Source organism: Montipora foliosa, chromosome 11, assembly GCF_036669935.1.
Source record: "Montipora foliosa isolate CH-2021 chromosome 11, ASM3666993v2, whole genome shotgun sequence".
Taxonomy (NCBI): domain Eukaryota; kingdom Metazoa; phylum Cnidaria; class Anthozoa; order Scleractinia; family Acroporidae; genus Montipora; species Montipora foliosa.
The window spans coordinates 37,671,017-37,686,815 of NC_090879.1; the positions used below are offsets into that span (position 1 = coordinate 37,671,017).

The following is a 15,799-nucleotide window of genomic DNA, read 5'->3' on the forward strand; positions in this document are numbered from 1 at the left end:
TGTCAAGGAACGTATTGGAGGGAAATCCACTAAGATCCTAATGTTAGACTTAAGGTTGTATTTTGTTGGAGACTTAATGGATGTAAGGTTTGATAAGTAGCTACAACCTCGGTCATAAATAGTTGTAACACCTCTCTTGAACAGCATGTAACTCGCATCCAAGCTATTGATAACGCAGCCCTCCTCCTCCCTCCCTTCAATGTTGCGTTTCCCAGTTAGGTCTTGCACTGGAACTCATAAACACCAACATTGAAAGACGAGGAGGAAAAAATTTCCGTCAGTGTTTCAACATTTGTGACCGAGACTGTAGGTGCTATACCATGCAGTACTTTAAATGTGATCAGTAGTACTTTAAACAGGAGGCAGTACAATCCAGTGGTTAGGGCCCTTGCCTTGAGATCCGGGGATCCTGGGTTCAAGAACCGTTCTGATCACTCGTTGAATTTGTTCCTGGTAGTCCCTGGTTCAACTTCCCAGCTGGACTTGTACATAGCCAACTGGTTTGCCTCCAGCCAGTTGCGATTCTTAACAGTTGTTGTTGAATGTTCTGTTCTGTTGTGATTGTGTTTCATTGGCCCTGAAAAGCCCTTATGGGGAATGCTCTATTAAATATGTATGTATGTAAATACAAAACAGGCAGCAAGTGAAGTTCCTTCAATGTGGAGTTATATTGCAGAATTTCGGTTTCCTGAAGACGAGTCGTGCGGCAGCATTCTGGAAGCTTTGAACTTTAGTTAATTGACATGCAGGGAGTCTGTACAGAAACTATTGCAATGGTCAATCTTTCTTGTCAAGAAAGCATGTACGAGAGTCTCTTGAGACAGGTACTTCGTAATCCGTGGTATGATTTTTTTATGTTGTGGAGATGGAAAAAAGCAGCGCCACACATTTTTGTAACATGTGTCACCATGAAAAATATAGCATCAAAATGAGCACCTAGATTTTTCACTGACGAAAAAGCATTTATATCAAACTCTCCAACACATATAGTGGAGAAACAGAGTTTACTATCAATCAGCTTTAGACAATATGATCCAGTCCACTTTTAAATAACCACCAAGCAGCTTTCCATTGCTTTTATTGGAATCTGGATTGAATGCAAGCTACAGTTGGAAATCATCTGCATAGCAGTGAATGTCCAGTAGATGCTTCTGCACAATATCAAATATACCACTGGCATAAATGTTCAATAGCAGAGGTCCAAAGCATGAGCCCTGAGGCACTCCACAATTCAAGTTAAATTGCCTTGATGACTTCCCATTGACAGTAACACACTATGAACGATGTGATAAATATGACGTGAACCATTTTAAAGTAATATAAAGATCATTCTCGAGCAAGTGGGAACTTGGCATGGGATCCAATGAACACGATTTCTTGCCAGTCTTACTAAAGGTCTAACTTATATCTTCCGTGGAAAGTTCGTTGAAATAAAAAAAATGTGGATTCCTTTTTGACGGTCAATTCAAAGTCATTACAATACTGTCTAAATAACAAAACATTTACAATGCAATACCCTCTTGATAAGCACACTCACAAGAAATTTCTGCAAATTTGGAAGCAGACCAGGGGTTTAAAAGGACCATTTGGAATGTGTGTGATTATAAACTGCTTGGTCATTTATAAGAACAAGAAACCGCCATAAGCCTAGTTTTGAGGGCATAGCGCCCAACTCAAAGAGGACGCCCTTGAGGGTTTTAATCTCTGAAAATGATCAGAAAGGAAATTTATGATCCCATTAATAATTCTAGTAGGCTATATCAAACTGTAACTGTAGTGCCACTGTTGTCAGTTTCCTTTGTCCAGCTATGGATTAGGTAATTAGCACCTTGATAGTTGAGGACTATACTGGCTTGGGTCAATTGCAGGCTTGGCATAAGCAGATACAATGACAGGGAGTAAGGGTTCACCTTAATTATCCACCACCGCTTGGGGTTATTGTCCTTTATAACCTCGCCTTTGTACTTATAAACAGAAGAATTGCATGCTTCTCTTTCACAAGTTACTGCATTTCTAACTGCCGTGATTCCACTCCACCTTTGTAAAAGGCTTCCTATAGTTGGCTAACAAGTGACCCGAGACAATAGATCATCCATAGGACATCAGATGCATTGACACAAGCCCTCTTGATGACATCAAAAGGTGAAGTGCCCTGTGCAGAATACTGTTGAAAGTGTCAACTATATCCTGACACAAATGCAGAGGAGGACAACAATGTCCAATCCATTGCACACAGGTACATGTATCTTTCCAGCACAGCTAGCCTGCTTGTCTTGCTTGGACCCAGCCCATGTTGGCTGCAATTCTGCTATTAATTCACCACAATGCCAGTTACTGTGAAAAGGTACTTTAGGCATCAACGATGTGAGAATGCCTTCAGAAAAGAAAAGGTAAAAATGTATTGCCATTCTGGACAATACTGGATTAAAACAGATAAGACGATTTTAAAATGTCAAAATGTTTCAAGCCTTAAGTGACATGTGCAGCCTGCTAGGTGGCGGTCATTGAAGTTCTTCATTCATACCTAAAGGTAGATGCCAATGTAGGGTGTTGGTGCGTTGGGTGCCTGAATTAGACACTGGAGACAAGTAGCATCTATTCTTATTCTTAAAGTTCAATGATCCCCAATGACAGCAATTGAGATGAGGAATAGCAAAAGTAAATGACGTTTTTGCAACCCGCAATATTGGAGAATGATACATACATACAATACAATACATACTTAATTGACCGCTCCCCATAGGGGCTTTTCAGGGCCAATGAAAGACAACGAAACGACAGAACAGAACAACAACAACTGTTAAGAATTCCAACTGGCTGGAGGCAAACCAGTTGGCTATTTACAAGTGCGGCTGGGAAGTTGAACCAGGGACTACCAGGATCAAATTCAATGAGTGGTCAGAGTGGGTCTGGAACCTGGGATCTCCGGATCTCAAGGCAAGCGCCCTAACCACTGGGCCACACTGCCTCCGATATAAACTGGCACTGAAATAATTGAAAAGCAATGCTTTTATCTAAAAGAGTATACATAACTTGTGCAAGGTACGGAAATTCATAGCAGTGTGATGATGACACCAAAAAATATGAATACAGTACCTCATTACATTTTTCCTTGACTGGGAACTCAGGTCACGAATTTGGCACTTTGCTTTTTCCAGGTCTTCTATAAACTGCAGTAGATTCACAAAAAAGAATATGCAAAAATTCACAAAAAGTGTTACCAAAAAATATACCAATGAAAAGTGAAAAGTCAATTATCCAGACAGTGCTGGGCTGCTCACCTCATATGGTCAGACAGAAGGATAGCCAACTTTCGTGGGGGGCGGAGGGGGGGGGGGGGATGTGGACAGGGATCTGTACTTACTTAAATGTTTATAAAACCTTTCAAAAAAGTATGATCTAGAGAATAAAAGCCTTGAAATGATGACCACATAAGTTCCATCAGATTATTTACAGAATTTCAATTGTTCTATTGTTTTTAACAAAAGCTGACTGGCTTCTACCCACTCGCCCTTAGTAAGTCTGTTTTTTTGTCGTTATGGAGATTTGGTAGGATAATTACCATGTTGTGAGCAGAATTTGACAGCTGATAAGAGACTCCACGAGGTCAGGGTGGTTTAGCGGTTATCAACCGCGTCTCCCACCTCTGGGACCCGGGTTCAACCCTGGCCTCAGATCGCAGGTGGGCTGAGTTTCAGTCAATCTTAATCTGACTCTGAGGATTTTTCTCTGGGTACTCCGGTTTTCCTCTCTCATCAAAATCGACTCTCAGTCGATTACATCCAGCTGGGGGCGGATACCCTTGATAGGGATGACCTCTGGTATCCTTCCCTTGCATTGAATTATATGAAAAAAGTTGGTATTATCATTATCATTATTTCCATAAGGTCGCAATAGTATCAAAAATGATAAAAACTGTAAGAAATAGACAACTTTTTTAAAAGACATGTTTTGGCATGGGTAGATGAAAAAATTACTACAACATGACATAATACAAAAGCGGGTACTATTTACAGCGTGACACCAAACTTCAAGGTGTAAACTAAAACGTGAGAAGAGTGTTGTAATGCTGCAATTGTTTGTCAAGTTCCGGTTTGATCTTATTTATATAAAAAGCTTCTTTGAGTTTTAAATCAATTGAGTTGCTGGCAGAATCCAGAATACTAAAGCACAAAGGGGAGTATTTGTTCTTACATAATGGAGATGCGTTAAAATGCTTAAAAATATGCGAGTTTTTATCGCTTTCCGTGTGTTCCTTTATCCTGGTAGAAAAGTGGCGACTTAAAGTATTATCATTATTATTATTGTTATTGATATTATTTACTTTCTTGATTGCTTGATGCACTGCTTCAAAAAATCTTCCTCTACATTTTTAGTTCAGCCATAACATGTTTTCAATCACTTTTAGCAATATTTTTGCATCATCTGGAAGTTCACTGTTTGTTCCTATAGACGGATGCAGTTAAAACTGTGATGGCTATGGGCACCCACTACCTATCTAGAAAGGCAGGCTCAAAATAAACATAATAAAATTTATATTGTTGGTAGTTTAAACTGTATGCTTCTTTCGAACACTCTCGAGACACATACTTTCAATCTGGTGGATATACATTGTACTGCTTACTTTTCAACTTAAACAATATGAATAGGTTACTACAAAAACAGGGTAACTTTACATATAGACGTCTTTTTATTAAAACAGAATTATTGTCAATGTTCGAGAGAAAAACCTTTCAAAAAGATAGTAAAATCAAAATGTGTAGAAAAAAGACAATCTTGCCCAGCCTCAGACAAATACGTTCTACATTCTCACCCTTCCTCTATTTTTTCCTATTCAGAGTACATGTTTTCAACTGAAAGGGAGAAGTGATCCTCGCATTTCTCTGAACAGTTTAGGCAAGTTTAAGCAATAATTGATTACAGACGCTGGAAACATTTAGCTGGCTTCAACAGGGTTCACACCTATGACCTCTGTGAAGCTGGTGCTATGTTTTACCAACTGAGCTATTAAGCCATTTAACCTGTTGGGCTCATGTGTTCCCGTAAAGAGACTTAAATGAAAGCAGCCCATCATAAGCCTTTCACATAGCTGTGATATGGTCTGTAAAAAAAGACATAGGCCTGTTGTTGTTAGTATTGTGTGTTTCACCAGATTTACCAATCAATGCCACTTTAGAGGGTTTTTTTATTTAGAGGGGAATATACCTGAGGAAATGGAGATTGAAATTTAACACATCTTCAAAAATTCAAAGAGAATTTAAGACTATTCTTTTAACTTTTTATATTTATATATTGTTCAATTACTAATTTATTGTTTTGTTCTTATTTTAAATAATTCTATATATCTGTTTGTTGTAACATTTGATAATATTTTATTACAATATATTAATAATTTTAATACTTTCATTTTAATGTAATCAGCGCCTGAGAATATTTATGGTTTACATGTGCATGCTTTATAAATTTATCGTTATTTTGTATTATTATTTTTATTATTATTTCTTGCATTAACCAACTATATCATTTTGCCTCATTCCTATAAATAAATTTCAAATATACTAAATATATCCGCAATCTAGAATACAGGAAAGGTCATCACCATATAGTAGGCCTAGTTGTCTCCCCCACACATCCCACTTGTTGAAAGATGTTTAAAAATTCAGATGAAAATTAGGGTTAAAAGACAACGTAGGTATAGATAATAGCCATTAATTAACTTCAACATCATACAACTTAATACGAATCAAAACGAAGTGTGGAAGAGGATAAAATTTACTTCCCATTCACTATTGCCAAACTTTTAATTTGAAAAAGGAATTAAGGGGGGAGGGGGTGGGGGAGACTTAAACTACCAAAATTTGTTAGCTGAATAATAAAGACACCTCATGCCAACAGTCCAGTTCTCTAATAAGGGATCCACTTTCCCCCAATACTGTCTTTGCCTCTCCTTTGCTATTAACTCTAGTTATCTCGTTTGCTATTAATTCTTCACCCTTTTGTCCCATCATGTAGCCATCACGTCAACAGTCCAGATAACATCTTTCTAACAGATTCGCTCTCCCAAAGTACTGTCTTTTGCATGTCATGTGCTATTAATTCTATTTCTTTATCGTTACCGTTATCAAATATTCCTTTCATATTGACTTTCAATTTCTTCATTCCCCCTCCGAGACATCCAATAACCATTGGAATCACTTTAACAGCATATCCTTCTCGTCGTTCTCGCAATTCAAAGAATAACTGTTGATACTTTCTGATCTTTTCCTCTGGTTTGGCTTCCTTATTTGATTCTTTCGGGAACGCCATATCAATCAACAGTATCGTTTTCTTTACTTTGTCTTCTACTATGAGATCTGGTCTTCTCGCCATACAGTTCGTTCTCATTTGATGTCCCTAGTCCCAAAAAAACTTCTTTCCATCATTTTCGATCACTTTTCCTCGTTCCCAATTCACTGCATACCACTCTGTCTCTTCACTGCTAGCACTTTCAGAGTGTTGTTGTGTCGTTTGACATACTCTGATCCTGCTAGCTTCTTGCATCCAGACAGAAGGTGTTGAACTGTTTCTCCGTGCTCGCATAGTCGGCATTTGTCATCATCCACCAATCCCCTGGTCTTCTTCCACACTTTTGCTTCTATCATCTGTTCCTGTAATGTGGATATCAACGATGTTTTCCTTAGGTTGGTACTACATTTTAACCACCCGTAGTCGTCTTCACTAAGTATATAGTTTTGGTATTTCGCTTTGGAGCTCCTTCTCTGCAAGACTTTGCTGTTTATTTCTTTTTTGTCCTTCGCTCAAAATCTTTTTCAGCTTCTTCCATCCTACATTCCATTCGGTATATATTTCTTCACCAATAATATGCTTCCTTCACCAAATGATACTATTGCATTTACATTTCTCATTGCTTTTCCGCCTCTCTCTTCAGTGATGTCTGTTCCTTGCGGATTTCGTTTTTCCATGCTACCATTATCCATTCGTTTGTTGCTGTAGCCATGTAGCATGCCACCCTCGTTTTTGTTTCATCATAAACTTCATAAGCATAAGCTCTGAGTGGCAAGATTTGTGATGGAAGTAATGAAGTAATTGACATGGAGGACCTGTGTAGAACAAGGGTTTCTGAGGGAACTGAAAATGATAGTGACATGGAGGGTTTGAGTAGAAGAAACGTTTGGGAATGAACAGAAGTAGCAAGTGACGGTGGAGGTTTGGGGAGGATGAACACAGAAGATATGAGGGAAAAGCAGGTGTTTTACCCAAGTTTTGAGCACCTTCTTTTGGTGCTACGTGAAAACAGTCTGAACTGGTTTTCTTTTGTTGAAGAGCTGAAACTGACTGTCTCTAGGATCACAGGAGGCATTGCTGATGGATTTTGTTTACTTCCTGAGTTCAAGTGACCTAACACCTGAAGAAGATGCCGTTGTTGAGCAGTCACGACAGGCATATCTTGCACAAAGACGTCAAACTACAGACTCTGAAAGTGATAACCCAGAAGACTGGGTTCAATTGTGCCAAGCCAAAACTACGAACAAAGATATGCAGGAGAAAGTAAAGAAGCAATGTCAAATTTTCAAGAAGTACAGAAAGCGCCTAATTGCCAAAGAGGCTACCAAAAAGGTAAACGTGTTCATTAATGGAATTAGGTTCGCGAATTGAATGCCACGCTTCTAAAAATAATCTTTTTCCCCACTTTTAGAAGCGTTGCATTCAATTCGCAAACCTAATTCCATTAATGAACACGTTTACATTCTGGACATTTACAAGGCCCTTGGCAATCCCAAGTGACGTTTCTACGGCCTTTTAAGAACTCATTTTGTATTCGTAAGCCATTTTATGCTGAGTATTAGTATTTTGACCGAAACGCCTTTTTACATAAATTTTTTAGTCAGTGACAAGTTTTTTAATTATTTTTATCACGCCTGACTACAACTACGGTATTTTTAAAAATGTAATTCTAAACATCCTTGCACCTCGGAAACACAGAAAGCCGTAAAAATCTCGAACAAAAATTTATTTTTCAACGGGGCACACTCTATCCACACGGAACCAATGAACGCCTCTCATCCATTAATCTATTCACAAATTCACGTCACCCTATTTCTACCAATAGCAAAGCTCCTCCGCACACATATAAACCTACAACAACAACAATTCCTCTATTCGTTCCGACGAAGGGCTAACGCTCGAAACGTCAGCTTTCCAAATCTTTTGGCTGGATAGTACATTTACACACAAGCAGCACAGAGTTCTTTCTGAAGCTGGGAAACCTGAACTCACCACCCACACAGATTTTCTGAACAAGTACACATCAACTCTTCAAACTTCATCACACATGTTCATGGAAACTGTGTCCACCCCAGAAATGTGTGTTAGAGTTGTCAAGGGTCACACTGTGCATCAGAAGAATGCAGCACAGCATGCTGCTGACCTTGAAATGCTGCAAGAGTTTGAGGAAACTAAATTGGTATTGGCAAGAGAAATAAAGTGTGTCCGTGTTGATGGGGCCACAGATGAGAGACCGTCACATGCGAAAGTACAGTTCATGTGGACGGAGCGACACATCAACCATGGCAAAATATGTACCCTCGTCACTTCCAGGTTTGCTGGTAGAAGCTATCTCAATAAGGGTGAGTTGCAAAACGGGTGCTTGGCTCTAGGGCATTCCAATTTATTTATTCCTTCAACAATTAATGGCTCTAACTGTGACAGTAATGGAAAACGGGATAGGACCAAATTGAAGGAGCAGGAGCAGGAGCAGCAATTGATGTTTACATTAGTGCTGTAAATGGTGCCCCTTGTTGTGGTAAAGCCATTCATTTAGTCAAAGGTGCTGAAGGCAACCTTAGCCAGAAATATCAAGAGAGGAGAGAGAGGCTGCGCATTTTCTTATGGGGTAGCAACCAGAAGAAAGCAGAACTAAAGGAAAACCATCCTGCAGAATATGAGTATTTTGCTAAGGCGTGGGGTGTAAGGACACCCCATTTGGTCTGCAATTTGCCTGCTAACTACGCGTTTACGCTGTTACTCTGCTATGAGAAAGATTGTGTGCATCCCCTATTGGTTGCTCGTCGCCCTAACAAAGAGCCATTATGGTTTGAAGGTGGACCACCGTTGTCTTACCTACCATTACCCATACCTGACCCACAAAGATCATGGGGTAACAAGTGTGCAAGTTGCAGTGAACCTTGTGTTGGACATTTTCTGTCACCAGAGAAAGGATGGGAATTTGTGAAGGCAAATGGTCCTGGTTCTAGTGTTCGTCCTCCGAGAGAAATTCTTAAAGAATTTGCCAAAGAAGCTGATGGGTTTTCTGATGAAGATGATCAGTCCTTTGCCAAACAGTGCCTTCTAAGTAAAGATGACGTGCAAATGTGGTTGACAAACATTCAAAGGGCTAGAAAGAATGCTCAGGAGAAGAATAAGCAGACGACAGCCAGGAAAACCAAGGAGGGGAAGACAAACAGGAATGAACAAACGAAAGATGGTAAGTTTTTCATGTGCAGACTTTTTCTTGTACATTATGTTTGAAGGCACTTTGACAACTTTCTGTTTTCTTATTGAAGAAGCTGATTAAATTTTCTTACAGCTTTAAATCTGTGAAGGTCACTTTTCCATTGTTATACAAGGTTATACTAGATTGGACTAAAATGTTTAAACCTTTTGTAAAACTTGCTGTTTATTCTGTACTCAACAGTTATCTCCAAGAAGTTGCTTATGTGCATTTTGATGATAGGCCATTAATCACTGTTGCTCCTATTTCTCTAGCACACATTGAAAGTGCAGGTGATGTAAACTGCCTCTGCATGCAACCTTGGGGAAACAGGTGAGAAGGATTGTTTAGGAAATATTCTCAGTTACATTGGAAACTCCAATGATAGCAAAACGTTTGTAGGGGTTCATCCTGTGATGCTATTCTGCAAGAAGGGTTATGGTCAGGCTTTGTGTCACGCTCCCAAGAATTCCATACCACTGTCCTCTTAATGATAATATTAATACCAGCCTATGAGGTTGTTGTTTTTCAGGTTCATGATCCAGTGTGATTCTTGCAGAACTTGGTACCATGGCTCTTGTGTGGGGATAACTGAAGAAGATGCAGATGCGATGCTTGAGTACTACTGTGATATGTGCTCTACTTGACCAGTATTTTTGATAGGTTTAGCATTAATGCTATAGACCCTATGTAAAAATGGCTGACATTAATTTTTAATATTCTTTTGCCTGCATTCAAATTGGCTTAACTAACCTCATTCTTGAGTTCAAAAATCGAGAGAATATTTTGCATTGAACAAGACTAGTGAGGCTAATTTGAATGCAGACAAAAGAATATTAAAATGTCAGCCATTGTTGTATAGTCTATGATGCCAATAGATTGATTGTCTGTACAAGGTAAATATACTTGTTTTGGACTGTTTTCAGTATTGTGAGAAAGATTTCTGTGTAAGGCCAAAGAAAGCCTAGCAGTAGTATTTTGTATGATGAACTGGCCATCTGGCAAGATAAAATGTTGAACATTGAAAACCATGTGGAAAATGACCTTTACATTTTAAACTGAAACTTGTGGAAGTGTTGTCATCACTTGTGAATAAATTAACCCTTGAAATTGTAATTGATATGAACAGTTGCAATTTTCTTAAAAGAGTAAAGTACTGTTTTCTAGTCACTTGAGTTGGGTCATCTTATTAAGTTTATACTCTCAAGTTTACTGTGGTTTGATGCTGTTCAATATGATCCCCATCTGGGAGGGAGAATTTCTTAACTTTAATTGCTCCCTGTCCCCTTCAAGGAGGGAGAAATCAAGAACTTCGACAGCATCCTGTACAAAGTCCCCTCCCTTGCCCGGGGTCCCCCTCAGGGGATGGCCGATGATAGGTGCATAACGCTTTTAGCGGCGACAACTGTAAGCACTGTAATATTAAAGCTTACTGTTACATTAACAACCGCTCTTTAAAAACCCACCAAACTTGCAAAAGCAATGACCAATGCTCCCTTCAGTTGGCATCAAAATTCAGGACACCTTTTCAAATGTTAAGGCAGAAAAGCCACACCCTGCATTTCTAGTGGCGATTTTTTGAAAAAAGGTGCAGCTTATCTGTTCGTGTTTACGGTATTATTATTATTATTATTATTATTATTATTGTTCTTGTTAAACTTCTTATATTTTTCAAATTGAAACCACCCTTTTGAGTATTACAAACATGTTTCAAACATCATCATCAGCCATAGTGAGTGTAACATATATATATATATATATATACCATGATTCTTTGTAGATTAAATGTTTGTTACAAGTAGATATAATTCAACCTAAGATAAGTGACACAACGGTAAAAGCTTAAAAGTGTTATGCTTAACTGACATAATCAATGTGTTTGTGGAGTTCAGGTTTCAACCACTCAATAAGGAAGCTCTCCTTGATTTTGAGTTGATAGAAAGAGGTAGCATTATCAATAATTTTGCAGCAAGAAACATCACAATCTAGATCTAATTTGAATTCTGTATCACTGAATGAACCGAAGTTGTCCTCTGGGGATGCCAATTTTTCTTATTGCATAAATCAAACCGTCCTTGCTAATAGAGAGTGGATAAACTTGTATGTGACTTAAGCATTGTTTAGAATTGGTTATAGTACGGCCAATCAAGGACTTTATAGATGCACCACTCAACGGAGACGATTTAGTAGATAGAAATATTTGCAACAGAGGGCGCAGAAAACACTAAGAAAGTAGAGTTCTGTAGTTTTCGCAAAGTTCCTTACAGTATCTACTCAGTTTAGAAACAAATGCACATGCACCTCACAACTTTTTTTACCTCTAGTCGTCATCTGACAGGAGGCTGGAGTATTCTCCTCAGCATCATCATTCTCGGTGAGACAGTATCCATAAGGATACCTCATGGCAGTCCTCGGTCAAAGTACCTGTTGATAGTATTTGTGAGTGGCCTGGGAACGAAACTTGTACTGTTTGGATTTTCAGATGATTTTACGAGCTTGCACGTTTTGCATTTTAAGTTCGTCCAAGGTGTTTTGGCGCAAAACCCCATACTTGAGTTGCACCATTCCCCTCCACATTGAGAGAGTGACCCTTGACTTTACACTCTGTCTCATCATTGTTGCATTGGTGCCCATAGTTTTTTGGCCTGCTTGGACCAAGACCCCCATTGGACCTGGGGGTAGGCTGACCTCATCCTAGAGGGCATTTGCTGCCTGGTCACCACGTCGTTGACATTTTCTTGGCTGGGTCCATTGGCTCCATTCCTTGTTGTTGGAGCTGGCCAGGTGGAGTCTACGAGCCGTGACGATGGCATTAGCACAAATTAGTCCCAAGTCATCCTGTGGTATGTTGACGATGGTTTTTTTGTTCAACAGAAATTGAATGGGCAAATCGTGCCCGGGTCATTTGTTCTTAGAATGACTCTCAAAGGCTCGTTGGTGTCGTATCCTTGCCCCAAATTCAGTTTTTGAGCCACGTTGTCCAAAAAAGCCGTCACCATGTCCGGTTTCTGACACCACAGACTGACGCGTAATCCTTGAGAAAAGGAGTTGTCGTATAGTGGCAAATGAAAACGAAAAAAAATCGCGATCACGTTCTTGGATAGTTGCATCGTCCAACAAGGTTACTATTGCACCTCATAGTCCTTGAACGAGGGAATTGTTTATGTTTTGACTCTGTGAGTCCAACATCGCTTGTCTCACCAGCCATATTCTAAAGATGAGTTCACAAACTGCCATCACTTTGACCGATGTTCGACCACAGGGTCCAAAAGGTCTACAGCCCTCATCGGACAGACTTCGGGGGTGGAGGGGTACGCCTTCTTGTTATAGTCCCCATTGACTGATGAAGAACCTTTTACTATTAAAGATGTTAAATTCTCATTTTCTTCCTACCCTGAAACGCCATAACAACAGGGAATAAGTCCCCTGCACGTTGTACTATCCATCCTACCAATACCAATACAAGACATGCCTCTTAGGTAAAGTGTTTTTGGTGGTCAATCTTGAAGGATTTTGGCTGCTGACGGATGTCACACAAAAACAGTTTACCACCTTTCTTCCTCGGGAACTAGGATGGTTTGACTGGACGGGGAAACATACAGACTTCATCCACTACCAGCCATCTGTGTCTTGGCCTAATCTCTCCCCTAAAGATCAACGTACCCCCGATTATTGCACCTAGCAATCTGCAGACTCCACTACTATCGCTGGGTATAGGATGGGCATCACTATGCCAAGGACCTCAAAGATGACGTCCGATGTTTATACGAACAGTATAACACCTCCGAGCGTCTGCTGGTGGCTTTCAAAGGTGGCATGATTGAACAGCTATGGCTTACCACCTAGGGGATTCCCAACATTAATTTAGAACCTTAATTTGACGACCTGCAATGCTTCACCTCTGTGGGTTCCTGCGGTCATCACTGACATCCTATGCGGCATCTTTGCACCCTGGTGGAATGTTACCAGACGAGACGGTGGACGAGAATCGAGACTCCCCTGAGATACCAGCTATGTTCATTAGGACCGAGCCTTCTGATTCCTAGAAGCAGTCAAACTCTTCCCATTATGACAGATGCCCATGGTCCCCAAAGCACCAAAAAGACAGTTCAGATTCCACCCCAAGCAGACATAAACCGGGACAAGATTCAGCACCAGGCCGCTTCCCATGTTCCCATTTGTCAATAGGCCTTTTTTTCTCTTAAATCATTTATTTCATTTCATAGTGTGATTTCTTTATTATTTACATATATGTATATTTCATTCTTTCATTATTTATTTACAAGTCAAACATCTTTCTTTTGGAAAATATATTTACATATATTTTTTAATTGGGACTCATTTTTCGTCTGGTTGAAAACATGGGTCGTCATAGTGTTATGAAACTAGGGTAGCAACCCTGTTGGAGATGAAAAAAAGATGAGACTCTCAAGCCCACATGGCATTTCAAGGGAAACCTTTCCCAGACCCTGCGTGGAAAGATAAGTACCCATGGGGGAGGTATCTCCAGCAGGGTTGAAAATGAGGTCTGGTGGTCGGTATAAAATAGCGCACTCCAATCAAAGAGACCCAAATCCTACATTACAACATGGCAAGCTTGCGGGACTTTCTGCCACCAGAACTGCAGGAGATTATTTTAAAGAAGAAGGTGAGAGCAGAGCATCGGGATAAAGTGAAATCCCTGGTGAAGGAGATTGGTGAGTTATCCTACGACTCACTCACGATGTGGCTGTTGCCCTGTGACTAAATACGATCCTGTCGTTTCATTGCAGAAAACCTAGCCATGTGTATGTAGACCGCGCACGCCGTCACCCCAGCACCAACCTGCCGTCCAGATCCAATTGAGACTGGTTCCAGTTTCCGAAATGTGGGCAGTTTCACCTGATCAGTAACCGAAGGCATTGGTACTGCCACCAGTTTTTGTGTGCCTGCCTCGATTGAGGTAGATCTCAATATTGTAAAATAATATATGTTACAAAAGAAACATTACACCTTGTGTTTACGTTTAGCTTGCATGACTTTCTCTTTCCGGGGAGTTTGCCGATGGCTTGGATCATCATCACATTTAGCTAAAAAATAAATTCTCAGTGAATTTTTTAGAAATTTTTTAAACAATCTTTCTGAATTTTCATTTGATAATGTAGCATGGTGTTCATCGTGAAAAAGGTGGCGCGAAGTGGCATTTAATACAGCACATGCTCACAAAAAAACACCTTGTATACAAATATTTATCTTCATCATCAACCTCAATTTCTCCATGTTATTTTCCAGCTGCTGTTCTTAAATGGCTTCAAATTGTTTCCCTGGTATGTTTCCTGTCCCTTTTCAGTAAAAAAACCATTTCAAACAGTCCGTTGACCAATGCCGTCATTTTTTTGGCTCCTTGTGACAGGTGTTGAAAAGGACCTATACTCAAGATTCCAGACTAAAAATTAGTAGATGACTTGCTTATTATATTCACAATAAAACATCAAATTTGACAAAAAAACAGAAGAAACAAAATTTTTTCATCAATGACTAGGAAAAAAAACAATTTAGTCCGCCCATCCGCACTGGAACCGGACTCGAACTGGCACCACAAGATCAACTGTCTGATGTTTTCTCATTTGAGCTACCGTATCGTATCTGCTACGTATTTTTGATTTATCTGATAAGAAAAATGTACATGATGGCGTTAAAACCTCTGGGACGCAAGTGTTCTGGTCATTTTTCTTGGCGCAAAATCATGTGGCAGCATTTCATTTGGCAATCCTCATTTTTCTAGTGGGAAATCTTATAGGTGACAAGCAACAGGAAAAAAATTATAGAGCAGAAATGGCTCCTTCTAAAGAACAATCTTGAAAAAAAGCTGCTCTGGAGAAGGTCTGTGCATGGAAAGATGCCAATCCAGAAAACTTACGACAACAAAAAAGGCGGTATCACGAAAAACACAGAGAATGATCCTGCAAAGAAAAGGTATTACGCTTCAACTCATTGTTAACAAACGAGAGGATGGCTTCAGCCAGTGACCGAATTCACAAAAACTGCAATAAAACAATAAGTACAGTGCTCGTTTGTTCAGTAGGCTCGTTAACGTGGATAGAGTGTACTTTGCCTTGGTTCGGGTTTGCGCTCAAAGTTGTTTTTTAGGACACTACTTTCACAGCACACCTCGCGAACGGTGGTTGATTACATCCAATGAACCCATGCAACGCTACATTTACAGAACAATATGCATTCCACAAAGTGTTATGTGTCACTTACTCGATACATTATCCTTTTTACTGATGGATGGTTTGGCAAATTATAAAAAGTCTATGAATGCTGAAA

At 39.6% G+C, this 15,799-nt stretch overlaps 1 protein-coding gene across 3 annotated transcripts in view; it reads right to left on the reverse strand.

Moving 5' to 3' along the window:
• LOC137977522 (CAP-Gly domain-containing linker protein 1-like) overlaps nt 1-15,799 on the reverse strand; it is a 312,978-nt gene that overhangs the window by 77,822 nt on the left and 219,357 nt on the right. For 2 of the 3 annotated variants that reach the window (XM_068824767.1, XM_068824768.1), the window contains one exon: nt 3,097-3,170. In XM_068824767.1, coding sequence (XP_068680868.1) covers nt 3,097-3,170 — 74 coding nt within the window. Of the gene's footprint in view, nt 1-2,274; nt 2,375-3,096; nt 3,171-15,799 lie in introns of those variants that run through there. The other variant, XM_068824769.1, reaches the window with a different exon arrangement.